Source organism: Somniosus microcephalus, chromosome 4, assembly GCF_052327205.1.
Source record: "Somniosus microcephalus isolate GS21.2 chromosome 4, FLI_Smic_1.0, whole genome shotgun sequence".
NCBI lineage: Eukaryota > Metazoa > Chordata > Chondrichthyes > Squaliformes > Somniosidae > Somniosus > Somniosus microcephalus.
This window is the reverse complement of record NC_140990.1, coordinates 333148102-333167588: the sequence shown is the minus strand read 5'-3', so window position 1 is coordinate 333167588 and position 19487 is coordinate 333148102. Positions and strand designations below refer to the sequence as shown.

General features: G+C 45.0%; 1 protein-coding gene across 2 annotated transcripts in view; it reads right to left on the bottom strand.

The window, feature by feature from the left end:
* Positions 1–1398: 1398 nt before the first annotated feature.
* Positions 1399–19487, bottom strand: part of LOC147120687 (ras-related protein M-Ras) — a 57540-nt gene continuing 39451 nt past the window's right edge. For both annotated transcript variants that reach the window (XM_085986867.1, XM_085986868.1), the window contains exons 4-6: positions 14362–14461; positions 9930–10009; positions 1399–6403 (exon numbers count right to left, since the gene is read on the bottom strand). In XM_085986867.1, coding sequence (XP_085842993.1) covers positions 6304–6403; positions 9930–10009; positions 14362–14461 — 280 coding nt within the window. In that variant the 3' untranslated portion in view covers positions 1399–6303. The remainder of the gene's footprint in view (positions 6404–9929; positions 10010–14361; positions 14462–19487) is intronic.

The following is a 19487-nucleotide window of genomic DNA, read 5'->3' as shown; positions in this document are numbered from 1 at the left end:
TAGCAGGAGCACGTGAAAGGGACTTTGATAAATTCCAACAATATTGCTATTCCACACTCAGCTGATTAAGTGACATACTGACAGTCTGCACCATTACATCAATTAAGTATAATCTAAAAAGAAAAGGCAACAGTAAACAATCTTGATGCACAAAGCTAATTATCTCAACGAGCAAAATCCATTCCTGTTCTGGTAATGGAGCTGTGCTCCCAATGCGGTCAGTTCTGCCCAACAAGCATGCTCCCATTAACCTCGGAGAATTTCACATTTCACTGAGTCATCAACATTTATAAGCAGAAGATGAAATGTATTTGCCAGTCTCTTATTTCAAGAACATGAAAGCGACTTTAATGAGAAACTGGTGAAAAAAAAGAGAGCCTCTTGCATTACAAAAATGCGAATGTTGGCAGGTACAGCAAAAAATGCCAGACAAGAAGGAATTTCCTACTTAACCATTGCTTGCAGTTAAATCTGAAGCTTAAAAAGGGAACGGTGTACCATAATTGAAGTAGGTCGGCAGTACCGTCAATAGTGCTACAGTTCTAACCGCAATAGGTTTTTGTTACCCCACTCGGCCCATCATTTTAAAATACAGGTAGAAGCAGTGACCTGCAACTGCACATTCCTGCACACTTAGAACCTGGGCTAGTTTCTCAGGCACTGTGTAACAGATGGGATAGTCAACCTACTACAGTACATTGGCACTTTGCCTGAATTATAGACAAGATGGAGGGCGTAACTGGGCAACAGTGACAAAAGGCCAATTAAAAAATAGAATTCCCTGCAGACTAAGCAGGGTACATTCAATTTTTTTAAATAAAAAGAAATATTCTCAGGATGCCAATATGTACTTTCAAACTAAACTGTGACATGTGTTACTCCCACTCATTCAACAGTTGACTGAAGACAAACCTACCACGTGCCATTAAAAGCGCATCTTTTTCCAGCCAGGCGACACTGCTCAGTGTCAGAAGAAACGGAATGAGAAACAAACTCACTCAGCCACTGCACCTTTATTAGACTTTAGGGTGCAGATCTCGACTTTGTGCGATATAGTGTGAAACGGGCGATAGCGAGTTGGCAACCCGTGTTACGTCTCTCCCGATTTTTATTTCCATTAGCCCGTGGATCTGACAGAAAGACGGGAGTAGAATTCCCTCCCTCCCTCAGACAGACACATCACTTCAGCCAACTGGACTCCAGAATATACCAATAGCAGAACTTCAGTCCCAATTAGACTTGGTATTATATATGATCAAATTCACATTGATCATACAAAGAAAAATATCTTGGGTCAAAATCCAAGAATAATAGGTTTGTGGGAATGAGAATTGGTCCATTCAGTCCACCCATCTCCGCACATACAAGTCTTACTCAAAACAACTTCACAGAAACCAGTTCTCCAGTTAGAATTTTATTAAAATAATACATCACTTGTTTAAAACCTTTTTTTCCTCTTTTTTTTGCAATTAAGGTCACATTATACGAATCACCACACATGAAACCTCAAAGCCTCCATTTAACTTGAAGTACAACAGCAGCCAACAGATTCAGTTGGCTGTTGTCTTGGTAACCGTTCAAATTCACCTTACAATGAACGCTATTCACATGGCTCTGTGGTTAACCCTTAAATGCCACCAATTTACTTTTCACTAAAACGACAGTCCACTACGAGGAACAATAATGGTAGTGGAGGCAAAGGGTCGAAAACCCGACTGTCTGCATGTCATACCACTAGCGTGGTACTCATACGGTCAAGGTGTCATCCAAAATTCCAAGCCCTTTTTCCTCTCTGGTACCAGATACTGAAGGGGTGTCGTCGTCGTCTCTTTAAACTGTTACGTGAACAATTTAATAGATGAATATATATGCCAAATTGCACTTAAAAAGGTATTGGTGTTCCGAAGATGTCACTGGGTCACTTCCTGACGTACTGGTATATTGTAGCCAACAGATGGCTGATGCCAACAGCTCATGTCACCTGGTAACTCTACGACATTTAGGAAATGCAAGGAAAAGCCAGGTCGTGTTCACAACATCAGCAGACAATTTTTCTGATTCTGCTGCCCAACACGGGAATGTGTTAACAAAGGGTATGCCACAACATCACAACCGCGCCGCCCCCCACCCCCTCCTCCAACTTCTGTTGCCTAGGCCCTAACCTCTGGAATTCCCTGCCTAAACCTCTCCGCCTCTCCTCCCTCCTTTAAGATGCTCCTTAAAACCTACCTCTTTGACCAAGCTTTTGGTCACCTGCCCTAATTTATCCTTATGTGGATCGGTGTCAAATTTTTTGTCTTTTAATACTCTTGTGCAGCGCCTTGGGACGTTTTACTACGTTAAAGGCGCTATATAAATACAAGTTGTTGTTGCCTTAAAACATTATTCTGGCAGGAAGATGCCAACTGAATAGGTTCTTGCTGATCCAATTACCATATTTGCAGTTGTAGAGCAAGTCAAACTCTACTGTGCCCCAACAATATGGCTCTGTTCTAACATCAGAAAAGTATTCCATAATCCATCATTTTGCAGTCCCCATACCAGTCATCCTGCAGGCTCCGCGGAGTGAGATTGCCAACCAATACTAAGTTAGGGTCAGTTTTGTGCTGATGGCTAATGAAATAGCTCGAGACAGTTCAAACTCATTTCAAATCGAAACCCTTCCAGCCAACACGCAAGAGAGAATTTCGTCTGGGCTGGATTTTAACTGTAGTCTCAGATATTAAAAGGTCAGTAAGGTGCAGACTTGGCTCAGAGGGTGCACTCTCACCTCTCAGTCAGAAGGTCATACGTTCACACTCTACTCCACTGACCTGAGCACACAATCTAGGCTGGAGCCCACTCCAGTACTGAGGGACTGCTACACTGTCAGAGGTGCCAGCTTTCAGATGAAATGTTTAACAGAGTCTGTCCTTTCTGGTGGATGCAAGAGATCCCGTGCACGATTTGAAAACGAGCAGGGGAGTTCTCCTGGCCAAACGTTCTCCCTCAACATCACTAATTCAGATTATCTGGTCATTTACCTCATACAATCATAGAAGGTTTACAGCACAGAAGGAGGCCCTTCGGCCCGTCGAGCCTGTGCCGGCTCTCTGCAAGAGCACTTCAGCTCCCCCGCCCTTTCCCCGTAGCCCTGCAAATTTTTTTCCTTCAGGTACTTATCCAACTCCCTTTGGAAAGTAGTGATTGAATCTGCCTCCACCGACCACCCTACCAGGCAGTGAATTCCAGATCCTAACCACTCGCTGCATAAAAAAGTTTTTCCTCGTGTCGCCTTTGGCTCTTTTGCCAATCACCTTAAATCTGTGTCCTCTGGTTCTCAACCCTTCTGCCAATGGGAACAGTTTCTCTCTATCTACTCTGTCTAGACCCCTCATGATTTTGAGCACCTCTATCAAATCTCCTCTCAACCATCTCTGCTCCAAGGAGAACAACCCCAGCTTCTCCAGTCTATCCATGTAACTGAAGCCCCTCATCCCTGAAACCACTCGTAAATCTTTTCTGCACCCTCTCCAAGGTCTTCACATCCTTCCTAAAGTGCGGTGCCCAGATTTGGACAAAATACTCCAGTTGAGGCCGAACCAGTGTTTTATAAAGGTTCATCATAATTTTTGTTTGTGGGACCTTGCTGTTTGCAAATTGGCTGCCACATTTATCTACATTACAACACTTTTGCATTCTCATGTCTGTCCTGTTAGGAGCATTAATGGACAGACAGTCATCTAGCAATTAATATATACTACTGTGCAAGACGTACAAACAGTTCCTCAGCCGAAAGCAATTAATTTAAAACTAGCTCGCAGCAGTGTGAATTTTCCCAGCGGTCAAGCGGTAGAACCTTTGGGTGCAAGGCGGTTCCTGGAATTGAGCCCATTTGAGAAAACTGCCCCAACGGGACAACAACATCCTTGTAATTCTATAGTTGCTCAGGACCAGCTTAGTAGCAATTATAAGACTTCCCAATTAGACAGCAGTGTCTTCAAGGACAGAAGCTGTGCATCACTGGAGTGATGCCAGCCACAGGCAGGAGTTTAGAAACATAGAAGATAGGAGCAGGAGTAGGCCATTTGGCCCCTCGAGCCTGCTCCGCCATTCAATAAGATCATGACTGATCATCCAAATTCAGTACCCTGTCCCTGCTTTTCCCCCATATCCCTTGATCCTTTCAGCCTTAAGAAATATATCTAACTCCTTCTTGAATATATTTAATGAATTGGCCTCAACTGCCTTCTGTGGTAGAGAATTCCACAGGTTCACCACTCTCTGGGTGAAGAAATTCCTCCTCATCTCTGTCCTAAATGCCTTACCCCTTATCTTTAGACTGTGACCCCTAGTTCCGGACTCCCCCGCCACCAGGAACATCCTTCCTGCATCTAATCTGTCTAGTCCTGTTAGAATTTTATAAGTTTCAATGAGATTCCCCTCTCATTCTTCTAAACTCCAGCGAGTATAAGCCCAATCGACCCAATCTCTCCTCGTATGTCATTCCTGCCATCCCAGGTATCAGTCTGGTGAATCTTCGCTGCACTCCCTCCATGGCAACCAAAACTGCACACAATACTCAAGGTGTGGCCTCACCAAGGCCCTGTACAACTGCAGCAAGACATCCTTGCTCCTGTACTCGAATCCTCTCGCTACAAAGGCCAACATACCATTTACCTTCTTAACCGCCTACTGCACCTGCATGCTTACCTTCAGCGACTGGTGCACAATGGTTTCATATGGACCTGTTCACATAACATTGAACGTAGTGACACTGTAGAGTAATGCCCCAAGATGTCAGTAAAGGCACTTCCAATGGTAACAGAACATTCACCATGATGGGTCAGCAAACATTCGTTGAAAAAAAAATGACCAAGGCATCAACCTAAATTGTAGTGTGAGCACCAGATGATGATGAAAAACCTCAAAAGACTAAGTCAGCACTTGGCATCTCACTTAGAGGCCACTGTAAACATCATGTAGAATGAGAGCTGGCTTTTCTATGTGTATAGTTGGTTCACGCACGTCTCCTGGCATTTGTCCAAGGGACAGACGTTCCTGCTGATGTTGGGAATTATTACCAAGTTTCGCATTACTGGCTTTTCATTGCAGCAATTACAACAGAATTTAAACGTAGCTTGCACGTCCTCTGCACCCGTGCAGTGCCCTCGCAATAGTGGACATTTCCACCTTGCCCGCTTTCATGAGCCCATCTCCTCCTCTTCTTACAGTTAGTCACAGACCAAAAGCCTGTGGTTTACTCTTCCAGCTCTCTGGCTACAGAAGGCTGCGCGCCAGAAGCAAATCAACACGAGAACAAAGATTTTTTTTTCTCCCCTCTTGTGTTGTTGCTGTTTGCTTTCTTGGGAAAGGGAGAAGTTCCTTTATGATCAGTTAGAACAATATCCTTTTCACATGTCTGGTACCAGAAGAGGTGCCGTTTATCCGAACACTTTTAAAAAAAAACAAAAACAAATTGCAGTGCAGTTTTAACAACCGAGAACAGGCATATAAAATGGGTTTGAAAACCCAACAAAAGTGCAGATATTTTAACAATTACAAAAAGAAAAATCATGACACATGAGCCGCTTTAAACCCCCTCCTCTTCTGCGAGGGTCTTCCATTTTACGTTTTAGTAGCTGCAGACTGTGAACCATTGTGCAGCCACAGTTTAATGGGCCAAGTAATGTGAAGCCTTTCTTTACATGTATTTAAAAAAAAAAGTGTGGGGGGCTGGGGGAATAGAGAAAGAGAACTGTAGTTGTTCAATTTATGGACTGCAAGCTTTGTTCTGTGCCAAGTTTGAAGCAATGTCCAGGAGGCAACTGCAGATGGATTTAATTCTCTCGTTCACATTCCAATCCCTTTCCCTTTTTCTGCCAGTCGGTTTTTCGTGACGTCGCCCCGGCGTCTTGAAAAACGGGGCAAGGCGCCACACCGCTCGTGGAATTGGACGCACGACAGCTCAGCAGTTTAAGTCTGACGCACGGCTTCAAGTGAAAGGCAAAAAAAAAGTTTAAAAAAAAGTGGCTTCTCTGCTAAATTCAGTTCGAGTGAAGTCAGACGAGGTACTCGGCCAGGCCTTTGCATTTCACAAGTCGGGTCTTTATCATCAAGAGTGCAAACCTGCTCCAAGGAGGGAAAGTGTTTCCTCCACACCACCACCCCACCCCCCCACCCCATACATAACACTGCTACAGTTTACTGCGCACAGTCTGAAAGGTCCTTGTGTAGCACACAGGCGGTACATAACTTAGCATTGGGTTCAACGTTCCTATTGACTTGAACAATAGCAGCTTTCAAGTAGGCGAGAGAGGCTGGTCACATGACTGAGCACTGCAGTTTGTTTGAACCAGCTGTCCTGTCTCCACGCCATTTTGCCTTCTTTTTCTTTTTCTGACTCTTCTCTGGTATTTGTTGCCTGTTTGGAAGTAGATACAAAGAAACAGCACATCTTTAGTTAACGCCTTGCCTTTGCCAACTGTTTCATTATTCTTGTACTTCATGCAAATAGACTCCTTTGTTTTCTTATTGGGGAGGTGGGGGAGGGAGGAGAGGCAAGAAAAATTGGCTTTTGTTCCTTAACTTGTCCCATTCCCATCTCCTTTTGCCTTGCACCATCATCCCTTTTGTCTCTTAATCTCTCCTGCCTTCCATCCTATCACAGACCTTCCCTTTTGTTCTTTCCTCCCCTCCCCCTTTCCCCGCCCTTGCTTAAAAACCTGTTCCATCTCCAACTTTTTCCAGTTCTGACGAGGGGTAATCGACCCGAAACGTTAACTGTTTCTCTCTCCGCAGACGCTGCCTGACCTGCTGAGTATTTCCAGCATCTGCATTATTTTGCTTTTGTTTTGAAGAAAAATTGGCTCCTGATCTTGTAAATACCACCTTTGTAAGGCATAATAAATCTAGTAAAGAATTTAGCAGGAACTTCTTTACTCGGAGTGGTGCGAATGTGGAACTCGCTACCACAGGGAGTGGTTGAAGCGAATAGTATCGATGCATTTAAGGGGAGGCTAGATAAACATATATGAGGGAGAAAGGAATAGAAGGATATGTTGATGGGGTTAGTTGAAGAAGGGTGGGAGGAGGCTCGTGTGGAGCATAAACACTGACATAGACCGGTTGGGCCGAATGGTCTATTTCTGTGCTATAAATTCCATGTAATAGGGTAATCAGGATTTGGCAGTGGAATTATTCTATGCATGATTTTCTATATTTTTTTGAATCGAAAGATCAAGCCAAATTATGAAAGCTTTCACCACCCAAGTGGCAATTTATTATTTGTTTTCCTTTTTTGTGTGAATTTCATGGTCATTAAAGTTAGTGTTTATACTTTCAGGCACCCAGTGTTGGTAGAGAGCACCCTCAGTTTAGGTATAGCACAGGTAGATAGAGAGTGAAGGTACCTCTACTTCTCCCAAACAATAAGGGCAGCACGGTGGCATAGTGGTTAGCACTGTTGCCTCACAGCACCAGGGACCTGGGTTCGAATCCGGCCTCGGGTGACTGTGCAAACTCCACACAGACATTCTCCCCGTGTTTGCGTGGGTTTCCTCCGGGTGCTCCAGTTTCCTCCCACAGTCCAAAGATGTGCGGGTTAGGATGATTGGCTATGATAAAAATTGACCCTTAGTGTTAGGGGGATTAAATATGTGGGGTTACGGGGATAGGGCGGGATATGCGTTGGTGTAGGGGTTACGGGGATCGGGTGGGATATGTGTCGGTGCAGGCTCAATGGGCCGAAATGGCCTCTATCTGCACTGTGGGGTTTCTGTGATTCTGTGAGTAGTGTACTAATCATGGCACTGGACTAGCAACTGAAGTGGTTATGAATTCAATCCCACCATGATGTTAAAAACCCAACTGATTCACTAATCTCCATTCGGGAATGAAATGTACCAGCTGTACCGGTCTGGGCTCCGAGTGACTCCAGCCCCACACTATGTGGTTGATTCTTAAAACCCTCCGAAGTGGCCTAACAATCCGCTTGGTTGTAAAACAATAATCAGGATGGGTAATACATGCAATGTTGCCCATATCAGGAGAACAAAGAAGTCTCATCTTTATAAACACGAGGAGATCCAGCAGGGTGCCCAATTTCCACTTCTCACATCAGTTGTTCCGCGGCCTCTCTGACTGAGATTGCCGATTTAGTGCTGAACGAGGGGCAGTTTGGTGCTGTGCACCCATTGCCCGATAGGAACTGAAGTGAGACTACCTAAACTCATTTTACAAAAGATTGCTTACAGTCAGAAGCCAGAACAGATTTATCATCACAGCTGATCTGGGCTGGAACTGAACCCAGGTCCCATTGGTGAAAGACCACTGCCTGAACCACCGTACCCGCCAGTCCCTGACGATTTAAGTGGGGAAAAGGTCATTCCATCCTAAGCATTTCCTCGGTCTTTTGCATGAGAAGTTAAACAGAGGTCCTCACTTCCTGCTCAGATGGATGTAAAAGATCCCATGGCACTATTCAAAAAAGAGAGCCGGGAGTTTTTCCTGGGGTCCTGGCCAAAATTCTCCCGTAACCAACAAAAACAAAACCATCTGGTGATTCAGCTCATTGCTGTTTGTGGGACCTTGCTGTGCACAAAATCGCTACCGCATTCGCCTACAAAACAACAGTGACTGCACTTCAAAAGTAATTCATTGGCTGCAAAGCATTTTGGGACCTGCTGAGCACATGACAAGGTGTTACATAAATACAAGTTCATTCTTTACATGGCCAAAGAAGTGATCTCAATGAATTAACATTCACATACACACAAGTTGCATTTAGATACCACTTTAAAAAAACGTCCCAAGGAGTGTCACCAGACAAAATTTGACACTGAGCCACATAAGAAATTAGGACAGGTGACCAAAAGCTTGGTAGATTTTAAGGGGCTACTTAAAAAGGAGAGAGTTGGAGCGGCAGAGAGCTTTAGCAACTGAATTCCAGAGCTTAGGGCCTAGACAGCTGAAGGCACGGCCGCCAAATGTGCAACAAAGACATTCGTCAAGAGCAGCGAGAGATGAAACGTGTGAAATGTATTGCCTGATTTTTCTTGTGTGTGTATGTGGGGTAGAATCATAGAAGTTTATGGCACAGAAGGAGGCCATTCGGCCCATCGTGTCCGTGCCGGCCGAAAAAGAGCTCTCCAGCCTAATCTCACTTTCCAGCTCTTGGTCTGTAGCCCTGTAGGTTACAGCACCTCAAGCGCATATCCAAGTACTTTTTAAATGTGATGAGGGTTTCTGCCTCTACCACCCCTTCAGGCAGTGAGTTCCAGACCCCACCCACCCTCCGGGTGAAAACAATTTCTCGTCAACTCCCCTCTAATCTTTCTACCAATTTCTTTAAATCTATGTCCCTTCTGGTTATTGACCTCTCTATCTAGGCCCCTCATAATTTTATACACCTCAATTAAATCTCCCCTCAGCCTCCTCTGTTCCAAAGAAAACAACCTCAGCCTATCCAATCTTTAGGTAGGCTGGAGATTAATTTGTTTGTGTAATGAAATTCTGCTTTAACTCAGCGCTGAGGTCAAGGACTGCTGTAATGTGCCCTCCATAGTCATAGAATGATACAGCACAAAACAGAAGGAGGCCATTCATCTGTTGGTTTGGGAGAAACTGGATGGCTGGGACTGTCCCAACAGCCAATATAAGGTTAGAGAATAAGAAAATACTTTAAAAAGAGGAAATGTGAAGTTGATTTTTCATCTCATCTAGTAGTTCATGAGGGAATGTCCAGAAGTCTGAATTAAATGTGAGCTTTCCCTCAATTATTCTTTTAAATCTGGAGACACCATCCACCAAGTTCACAGAGTATAAATACTGTCCTTTCATTTACACATCATCAAAAAGTGTCTCAGCATTAGAAAGATTCCGGCAATTCACACTGAATACAAAAAAGGTGAACAACATTACCACAGTCCGATCACGTTTCAAGCACCTACCTTATTACTCGGACAAGATCGTGAAAGGCTTTGTCGACATTCAGAGGCGGATCCTTGGCACTAGTTTCTATGTAAGGTATCTTGAGCAAAAAAGAAAGTCTTTTAAAAAAATTACCAACCGTGAGTAACAAAGCAAGAGCACGACTATCGGGGGAAATGCAAGCTCTGAATCTTGCAGGGATATCTCAGCTAGTGGTGGTGGGGATACAAAAATTCAGAAGAAGGATGGCATTTAAATTCATTTACTATGTACATACTAGCTGTCTGATGCCATTCAATATCTCTGGTGACTTTCAAAATAGAATTTCAAAACAAGTCTCTACCCAGTTCACAGGGAACATGGGCCCACAACACAGAACAGCTCTTAATTTGGCAACACGGTCTCCACCGTTTAGAACGGTTGGTGTTGGTGGCGATTTGCCTGCTACATGAAGTGGACGGTAATACTGCATATTTGCTACTGGCTATTACAACTGCAACGCTCTGGTAGTTGGAGGGAGGCAGAGTGCAGTGCATGCTTTGGGAGGCCTGCAAAAGGGGTTAAACAGCACATCCCGTCGCATCGCTTTCAAGAATGATCTGGTGACTGTGCTCCCTCCGAGGTAGAGAGAGTCTGGGGACTGCAAGGCCTAAAAATTCGGTTGCTTTGCACCCCCCATTGCTGTCCCCGGCCTCCTGTGCAGCCCCCCCACGGGGTGCCAGCTGCGCTCCATGAGCCTGGCACTTCTCGAGTGTCGGGTTCTTTTGCTGGCACTCCGCTACCTGGTGGCCTAGCTGGGCCCCGGGTCGCGCTGCGCTCGGCCCCGCCCCTTTAATAAGATGAGGAAGGCCTGCAGCACCGCGGCGCGACGTGCTTCCAGTAGCGCCCCGCCTCCCTCTTGGGGCGCTACTGGTGAATTTTGGCCTCGGGGGGGGGGGGCGCTAATTTTTTTCGGGGCGTTGAAGTTAGCGCCCCAAAGAGGGTGTGACCCAATTTCTACCCCCCCCCCCCCCAAGGCTTTAATCCACCAAAGGATGCAAAGGGACGTAGGAGGGAAAGGGGCAGCACAGTGGCATAGTGGTTAGCACTGTTGTCTCACAGTGCCAGAGACCTGGGTTCGAATCCGGCCTCGGGCGACTGTCTGTGTGGAGTTTGCACATTCTCCCAGTGTTTGCGTGGGTTTTCTCCAGGTGCTCCGGTTTCCTCCCACAGTCCAAAGATGTGTGGGTTAGGTTGATTGGCTATGATAAATTGACCCTTAGTGTTAGGGGGATTAAATACGTGGGGTTACAGGGATAGGGTGGGATATGTGTTGGTGTAGGGGTTACGGGGATCGGGTGGGATATGTGTCGATGCAGGCTCGATGGGCCGAAATGGCCTCTATCTGCACTGTGGGGTTTCTGTGATTCTGTGATGCCATCAAAAAGCTTTTATGGGATGACTATTTTGAGACTCCTGGTCCAGGTATGTTGTTTGGTATAAAACGTAACACGACAAGTCTCATCCACTGCTGACCGAAATAGCCAACGCGTTATAAGCGGTGCCTTTGTAATGGACTGCAGTGGAAATGGCAAATGGCTCGCGCTATTTGCCAATATAGGCGGCTGCCCGCGACAAGTGCGGACGGTGTTAGCGGTGGGGAATGTAATAGTGCCGAAATTGGCAATTTCATGGGGAGAAGTCGCAAGGAAACAGTAAAAAAAAAACACCAAAATCATGTACATTGTCGATATCTGGCCTATGCTATACCCCTGAGCTGGAAGTGCTCCAAATTTTAGCACCAACATCCTGCACATGGGCAAGTGCAAAAATTCACCCAAAGCAAAAAGCGAAGTTGCATTTGTTGCATATGGAAGCCGAGATTCTGTAAAAGTTAGGCTGCCCAAGGGATTGGAACATTTCTATATAACATCCCTGAAGGTAGCAGGCCAGGTAGATAAGGTGGTTAAGAAGGCATAAGGAATGTTTGCCTTTATTAGCTGTGGCATAGAATACAGGAGCAGGGGGGTTATGCTTCAACTGTATAAAACACTAGTTAGGCCTCAGCTAGAGTACTGCGTGCAGTTCTGGTCACCACATTACAGGAAAGATGTGATTGCACTAGCGAGGGTACAGAGGAGATTTACAAGGATGTTCCTGGGAGTAGAGAATCTTAGCTATGAGGAAAGACTGGATAGGCTGGGTCTGTTTTCCTTGGAACAGAGGAGGCTGAGTGGAGACCTTATTGAGGTGTATAAAATTATGAGGGGCACAGATAAAGTGGATAGAAAGGACCTATTTTCCTTAGCAGAGGGGTCAAAAACCAGAAGGCACAGATTTAAAGTAATTGGTGGAAGGTTGAGGGGATATTTCTTCACCCAGAGGGTTGTGGGGGTCTGGAACTCACTGCCTGAAAGGGTGGTAGAGGCAGGAACCCTAACCACATTTAAAAAGTACTAGGATGTGCACTTGGGATGCTCTAACCTGCAGGGCTACGGACCAAGAGCTGGGAAGTGGGATTAGGCTGGATAGCTCTTTGTTGGCCGGCGCGGGCACGATGGGCCGAAATGGCCTCCTTCCGTGCTGTAACTTTCTATGATTCTATGTAAATTAGTGGAATAAACAGGAAAGCAGGCCAATCGTGGTCAAGTGCAAACTTTGCGACAAGATGAATTTTGCAATCAAATACGGAGGATGAGTACAAGTGAAAGCACTGAGCTAGGCAGCTAAAAATAGCACGATGTCGAAATAAATTAGTGGCCATGGCAACAATGAAACTTTGACGTGATGAAACTTGCATAAAACTCACGCACAGGAGAAACTGTATCGACCGCACGCCAATAATTAACATGGAAGATAGGAGGAGTAGGCCATTCGGCCCCTCGAGCCTGCTCCGCCATTCAATGAGATCATGGCTGAGCATCCAAATTCAGTACCATGCCCCTGCTTTCTCCCCATACCCCTTGATCCCTTTAGCCTTAAGAAATATATCCAACTCCTTCTTGAATATATTTAATGAATTGGCCTCAACTGCCTTCTATGGTAGAGAATTCCACAGGTTCACCACTTTCTGGGTGAAGATATTCCTCATCTTAGTCCTAAATGGCTTACCCCTTATCCTTATACTGTGACCCCTGGTTCTGGACCCCCCCGCCATCGGGAACATCCTTCCTGCATCTAATCTGTCTAGTCCTTTTAGAATTTTATAAGGTTCAATGAGATTCCCCTCTCATTCTTCTAAACTCTAGCGAATATAAGCCTAATCGACACAATCTCTCCTCAGACGTCATTCCTGCCATCTGAGGTATCAGTCTGGTGAATCTTCGCTGCACTCTCTCCATGGCAAGAACATCCTTCCTTGGATAAGGCGACCAAAACTGCACGCAATACTCAAGGTGTGGTCTCACCAAGGCCCTGTACAACTGCAGCAAGACATCCCAAGTGATCCTTTTTTCAGCAAAGTAGGGCTGCGAGTGGGCGGATCACTTCAATTCTGCTGGAGGTGCCGATATTCTAAATTCACCCGGTTTATACCGTGAGGCAGATTTGGAGATCTGATGGCAACACTGGAACAAACTTAAGACTACAAAGTGGTTTTAAAATGGTCACTGCGGCTCTGGCTGCGGACCGTCTTGGATGCAAGCAAGTCGCATTGCTGGCCTGAACAGCCTGAGTCAGCCTTGCGGCAAATCAGAGTAAAGATGGCAGCACCAGCAACAAGTGACGTCCCATTTACTTTTGCTGCGGCTGGCACTTTATGCTCAATGGCGCGGAAAAAAGATGGTGTTCCAAAGGCATGTATGCATCTACATTTAAGAAACAGTGCCAAAGGTATCAGAATCTTGGGGACTAAAACTAGGATTGTCTGTACCTGAAAGAGAGATTATAATTTGGATTTGAATATTAAGGCAGCATCGCTGAGCAGGAAATCTGCTTTTTTAAATCCCTCAGCCTGGACAAATACCCTCCATTTTGTCTATAAGTCTACCTAGGATTCACGATGGAAAAGATTGTTGGCCATAACATAGGGGAAACATGACAATTAACGTGATTGGTGAGAGGTGTTGGGCAAGGCAGTGAAAGGGGTTGTGGAGATGCAGAGGGCGTCTGTGTCACGACACACCCCTCATTTAATGCTATTTTATACTGTCACGTCGGAGGCAGATTAAACTCTGGAGTGCTGATAACGTTCAAGGAAACACCTTGAAAGAGTGGCCTCCCAGTCTGTTCCCACCCACCTCGCAAAGTGTCAAAAGCTCTCGCCGCTAAAACAAGATATTCAAAAACAAATAATAGATAAACAGAAGGTCAGAACTGGAAAATACATCATCACTTGGGCTTCATGACATAAAGAAACTCTCGTGCAGAGTGAGACGATATCAGTTTGTTACCGATAAAACACTGATCTCAGTTTCTCCGCTAATTATGAAAAATTTGGGAGCAAAGCTCCCGTGGATCAATCGCAATACTTACATTGTACTTAGCTGCCATCTCTCTCCCTTGTTCGCTTGTGACTTTACGCAAGTGCATCAGATCAACCTTATTGGCCACCAGAATCATGGGGAAAGACTCTCTGAAATAATTAAATAGAAACAGAGATTAAACCAAGGTGGCAGCGTCATGTACTCCACTACGCTCATAATGAAGGGTCATGCAGAAACTAATTGACCTCCTCCGTTCACAAACATAAAGCACCAATTTGCCAATGAAGAATCATCATAGAACGGTCACAGCACAGAAGGAGGCCCTTCAGCCCGTGCCGGCTCTCTGCAAGAGAATTTCAGCTAGTCCCACTACCCTGGCCCTTTCCCCGTAGCCCTGCAAATTGTTTTCCTTCAGGTACTTATCCAACTCCCTTTTGAAAGCCACGATTGAGTCGGTCTCCACCACCCTTTCAGGCAGTGAATTCCAGAGCCTAACCACTCGCTGCGTAAAAAAGTTTTTCCTCATGTCGCTTTTGGTTCTTTTGCCAATCATCTTACATCTGTGTCCACTGGTTCTCGACCCTTCCGCCAATGGGAACAGTTTCTCGCTATCTACTCCGTCCAGACCCCTCATGATTTTGAATACCTCTACCAAATCTCCTCTCTGCTCTAACGAGAACAACCCCAGCTTCTCTAGTCTAGCTATGTAACTGAAGTCCCTCATCCCTGGAATTTTTTATTTATTTATTAGTTCACGGGAAGTGCGCATCGCTGGCAAGGTCGGCATTTATTGCCCATCCCCAATTGCCCTCGAGAAGTTGGTGGTGAGCCACCTTCTTGGATTGCTGCAGTCCTTGTGGTGAAGGTACTCTCAGTGCTGGCTTTGTCGTAGTGGTTTGTTAAAACAGAGTGGCTTGCTAGGCCATTTCAGAGTCAACCATATTTCTGTGGGTTTGGAGTCATATATCGGTCAGACCGGGTAAGGGCAGAAGATTTCCTTCCTTAAAAAGGACATTAGTGAACCAGATGAGTTTTTACGACAATCTGGTAGTTTCATGGTCACCTTTACTGACTAGCTTTTTTTAAAATTCTGGATTTATTTATAATAATACAACTTTGTCATTGTTAGTGCACAAGTGCAGTACAACAAAATGTAGGCTTGCGGCTCCCGAGAGTGTACATTTAGATTAAGACATTTAAACATTCAACATACATTTGGCTTGTAATACATTAACATAAACATAACCATAATAAAGTGCATTGGCAGATGTGCAGGCTTTAGAGTTTATTTGTGGAGTTCAGTAGGGTGACAGCCCTGGGAAAGAAGCTGTTCCTAAATCTGGTCGTTCGGGTGCGAATGCATCTGTAGTGTCTCCCAGATGGCAGGAGGGCGAACAGACTGTGGCTGGGGTGGGTAGGGTCTTTGATGATGGACCGTGACCTCCGTAAACAGCGTTTCTGGTACATGTGCTCTATGGTCGGTAGCCGGGTGCCGGTAATGCGTTGGGCAGTTTTGACTACCCGCTGCAGGGCTTTCCGGTCATAGTAGCTACAGCTGCCGTACCATACTGTGATACAGTTCGTCAGGATGCTCTCTATTGTGCAGCGGTAAAAGTTAGAGAGGATCAGGGGTGACAGGTTACATCCCTTCAGCCTCCTTTAACTGAATTTAAATTCCCCAGCTGCCGTGGCGAGATCTGAACTCACATCTCCAGATTATTAGTCCAGGCCTCTGGATTACTAGTCCAGTAACATAACCACGATGCTACCGTACCTCATAAATCTATTCTGCACCCTCTCAAAGGCCTTCACATCCTTCCTAAAGTGCGGTGCCCAGAATTGGATACAATACTCCAGTTGAGGCCAAACCAGTGTTTTATACAGGTTCATCATAACGTCCTTGCTTTTGTACTCTATACCTCTATTTATGAAGGTCAGGATCCCATATGCTTTCTCAACCTGCCCTGCCATCTTCAATGATTTGTGCACATATACCCCCAGGTCTCCCTGTTCATGCAGCACCTTTAGGATTGTAGCCTTTAGTTTATATTGCCATTCCTCATTCTTCCTACCAAAATGTATCACTGCACACTTTTCTGCATTAATTTCATCTGCCATGTATCCGCCCATTTCACCAGCCTGTCTAGGTCTTCTTGAAGTCGATCACTATCACTGTTCACTATACTTCCAAGTTTTGTGTCATCTGCAAATTTTGAAATTGTGCCCTGTACACCCAAGTCCAAGTCATTAATATATATCAAGAAAAACAGTGGTCCTGGTACCGACCCCTGGGGAACACCACTGTATACCTTCCTCCAGTCCGAAAACCAACCACCCATTCACCTCTACTCTCGGTTGCCTGTCACTTAGCCAATTTCGTATCCATGCTGCTACTGCCCCTTTTATTCCATGGGATTCAACTTTGCTGGCAAGCCTATTATGTGGCACTTTATCCAATGCCTTTTGGAAGTCCATATACACCACGTCAACCGCATTGCCCTCATCAACCCTCTCTTTTACCTCATCACAAAACTCGATCAAGTTAGTTAAATATGATTTGCCTTTAACAAATCCATACTGGCTTTCCTTAATTAATCCACACTTGTCCAAGTGACTGTTCACTTTGTCCCTGATTATTGTTTCCAAAAGCTTTCCTATTACCAAGGTTAAACGAAGGGTTTCAACCTAAAACGTCGACTCTATTTCTCTCTCCACGGATGTTGCCTGGCCTGCTGAGTTTTTCCAGCATTTTCTGTTATTACTAAGGTTAAACTGACTGGCCTGTAGTTGCTGGGTTTATCCTTGCACCCTTTTTTGAACAAGGGTGTAACATTTGCAATTCTCCAGGCCTCTGGCAACCCCCGAATCTAAGGAGGATTGGAAGATTATGGCCAGTACCTCCGCGATTTCCAACTTAACCTCCCTCAGCATCCTAGGATTCATCCCATCCGGTCCTGGTGACTTACCAACTTTAAGTTCAGACAGCCTTTCAAGTACCTCCTCTATCAATTTTTATTTCATCCAGTATCCCCACTACCTCCTCTTTCACTATGGCTTTGGCAGCATCTTCTTCCTTGGTGAAGACAGATGCAAAGTATTCATTTAGTACCTCAGCCATGCCCTCTGCCTCCATGTGTCAGTCTCGTTTTCTGGTCCCTAATTGACCCCACCCTTCCTCTTAATACCCATTTATTATTTATATATCTACAGAAAACTTTTGAATGACCTTTTCTGTTAGCTGCCAATCTATTCTCATAACCTTTCTTTGCCCCTCTTACTTTCTTTTTCACTTCCCCTCTGAATTTTCTATATTCAGCCCAATTCTCACTTGTATTCTCAACCTGACATCTGTCATACACACTCTTTTTGTGCTTCATCTTACTCTCGATCATTTCATCATCCAGGGAGCTCTAGCTTTAGTTGCCCTACCTTTCCCCTTCATGGGAATGTACCTGAACCATCGCCTCTTTAAAGGCAGCCCATTGGTCGGTTACAGTTTCTCCTACTAGTCTTTGATTCCAATTTACCCAGGCCAGATCCGTTCTCAACTCACTGAAATTGGCCAATTAAGTATTTTTACTCTAGATTGCACCCTGTCCTTTTCTATAGCTAATCTAAACCTTATGCTACTATGATCACTGTTCCCTAAATGTTCCCCTACTGACACTTGCTCCACTTGACCCACCTCACTCCCCAGAACCAGATCCAGCAATGCCTCCATCGTTGGGCCGGAAACATACTGATCAAGAAAGTTCTCCTGAATGCACTTCAGAAATTCTTCCCCACCTTTGCCCTTTACACTATTCTATCCCAGTCTATATTAGGATAATTGAAGTCCCCCATTATTACTACTCTATAGTTCTTACACCTCTCTAATTTCCCTGCAAATTTGCTCCTCTATATCCTTCCCACTAGTTGGTGGTCTATAGAATACACCTAGTAGTGTAATGGCACCTCTATTATTTCTTTACTCTAACCAAATAGATTCTGTCCTTGACTCCTCCAGGACATCCTTTCTCTCCAGCACTAACATTCTCCTTGACCAATACTGCCACCACACCTCTTTCCTTTCCTTCCCTAAACACCTTATATCCAGGAATATTTAAAACCCAATCCTGCCCTTTTTTAAGCCAGGTCACCATTATTGCCACAACATCATATTCCCATGTGGCTATTTGCACCTGCAGGTCACCAACCTTATTTACCACACTGTGCATTCACACACATGCACTGTAAACCTATCTTAGACCTTCTTGTATTCTCTCTTAATCTGACCCCACCTAATACCGTACCATTTCTTACTCTAGTGCTATCTGTCTCTCCCCATCCTTTATGCACTTTGTTTCTCCTTTCTAATGCTACATCCTGGTGCCCATCCCCCTGCCAAATTAGCTTAAACCCTCCCCAACAGCACTAGCAAACCCTCCTGTGAGGACATTGGTTCCAGCTCAGTTGAGGTGCAACCCGTCCGGCCTTGCATTTACAGAGCACGTTTCACATCAAAATATCTCAAAAGCGTTTTACAAAATGAAAAACGTTTGAAACGCTATGACTCTTGCGTTGGCAAAATCAGTCCCGAACCTCAATCCACTCATCGATAGGTTCACTACACTTATCCCTGGGATGGGCAGGGGGAGGGGGTGAATTGTTCGATGAGGAGAGATCGAGTAGACTAGGCCTATATTCCCTAGAGTTTAGAAGAATGAGAGGTGATCTCATTGAAACATACAAAATTCTTACAGGGCTTGACAGGGTAGATGCAGGGAGGATGTTTCCCCTGGCTGGGGAGTCTAGAACCAGGGGTCACAATCTCAGAATAAGGAGTCTGCCATACAGGACTGAGATGAGGAGAAACTTACTTTTTTTTATTTTTTTTACACAAATTGCTGTGAATCTTTGGAATTCTCTACCCCAGAGGGCTGTGGATGCTCAATTGTTAAGTATATTCAAGACAGCAATCGATAGATTTTTCAATACTAAAAGAATCAAGGGGTATGGGGATCAAGCGGGAAAGTGGAGTTGAGTTAAAAGATCAGCCATGATCTTATTGAATGGCGGAGCAGGCTCGAAGGGCCAAATGGTCTACTCCTGCTCCTATTTCTTATGTTCTTAAACATAGAAAAATAGGAGGAGTAGGCCATTCGGCCCTTTGAGCCTGCTCTGCCATTCAATATG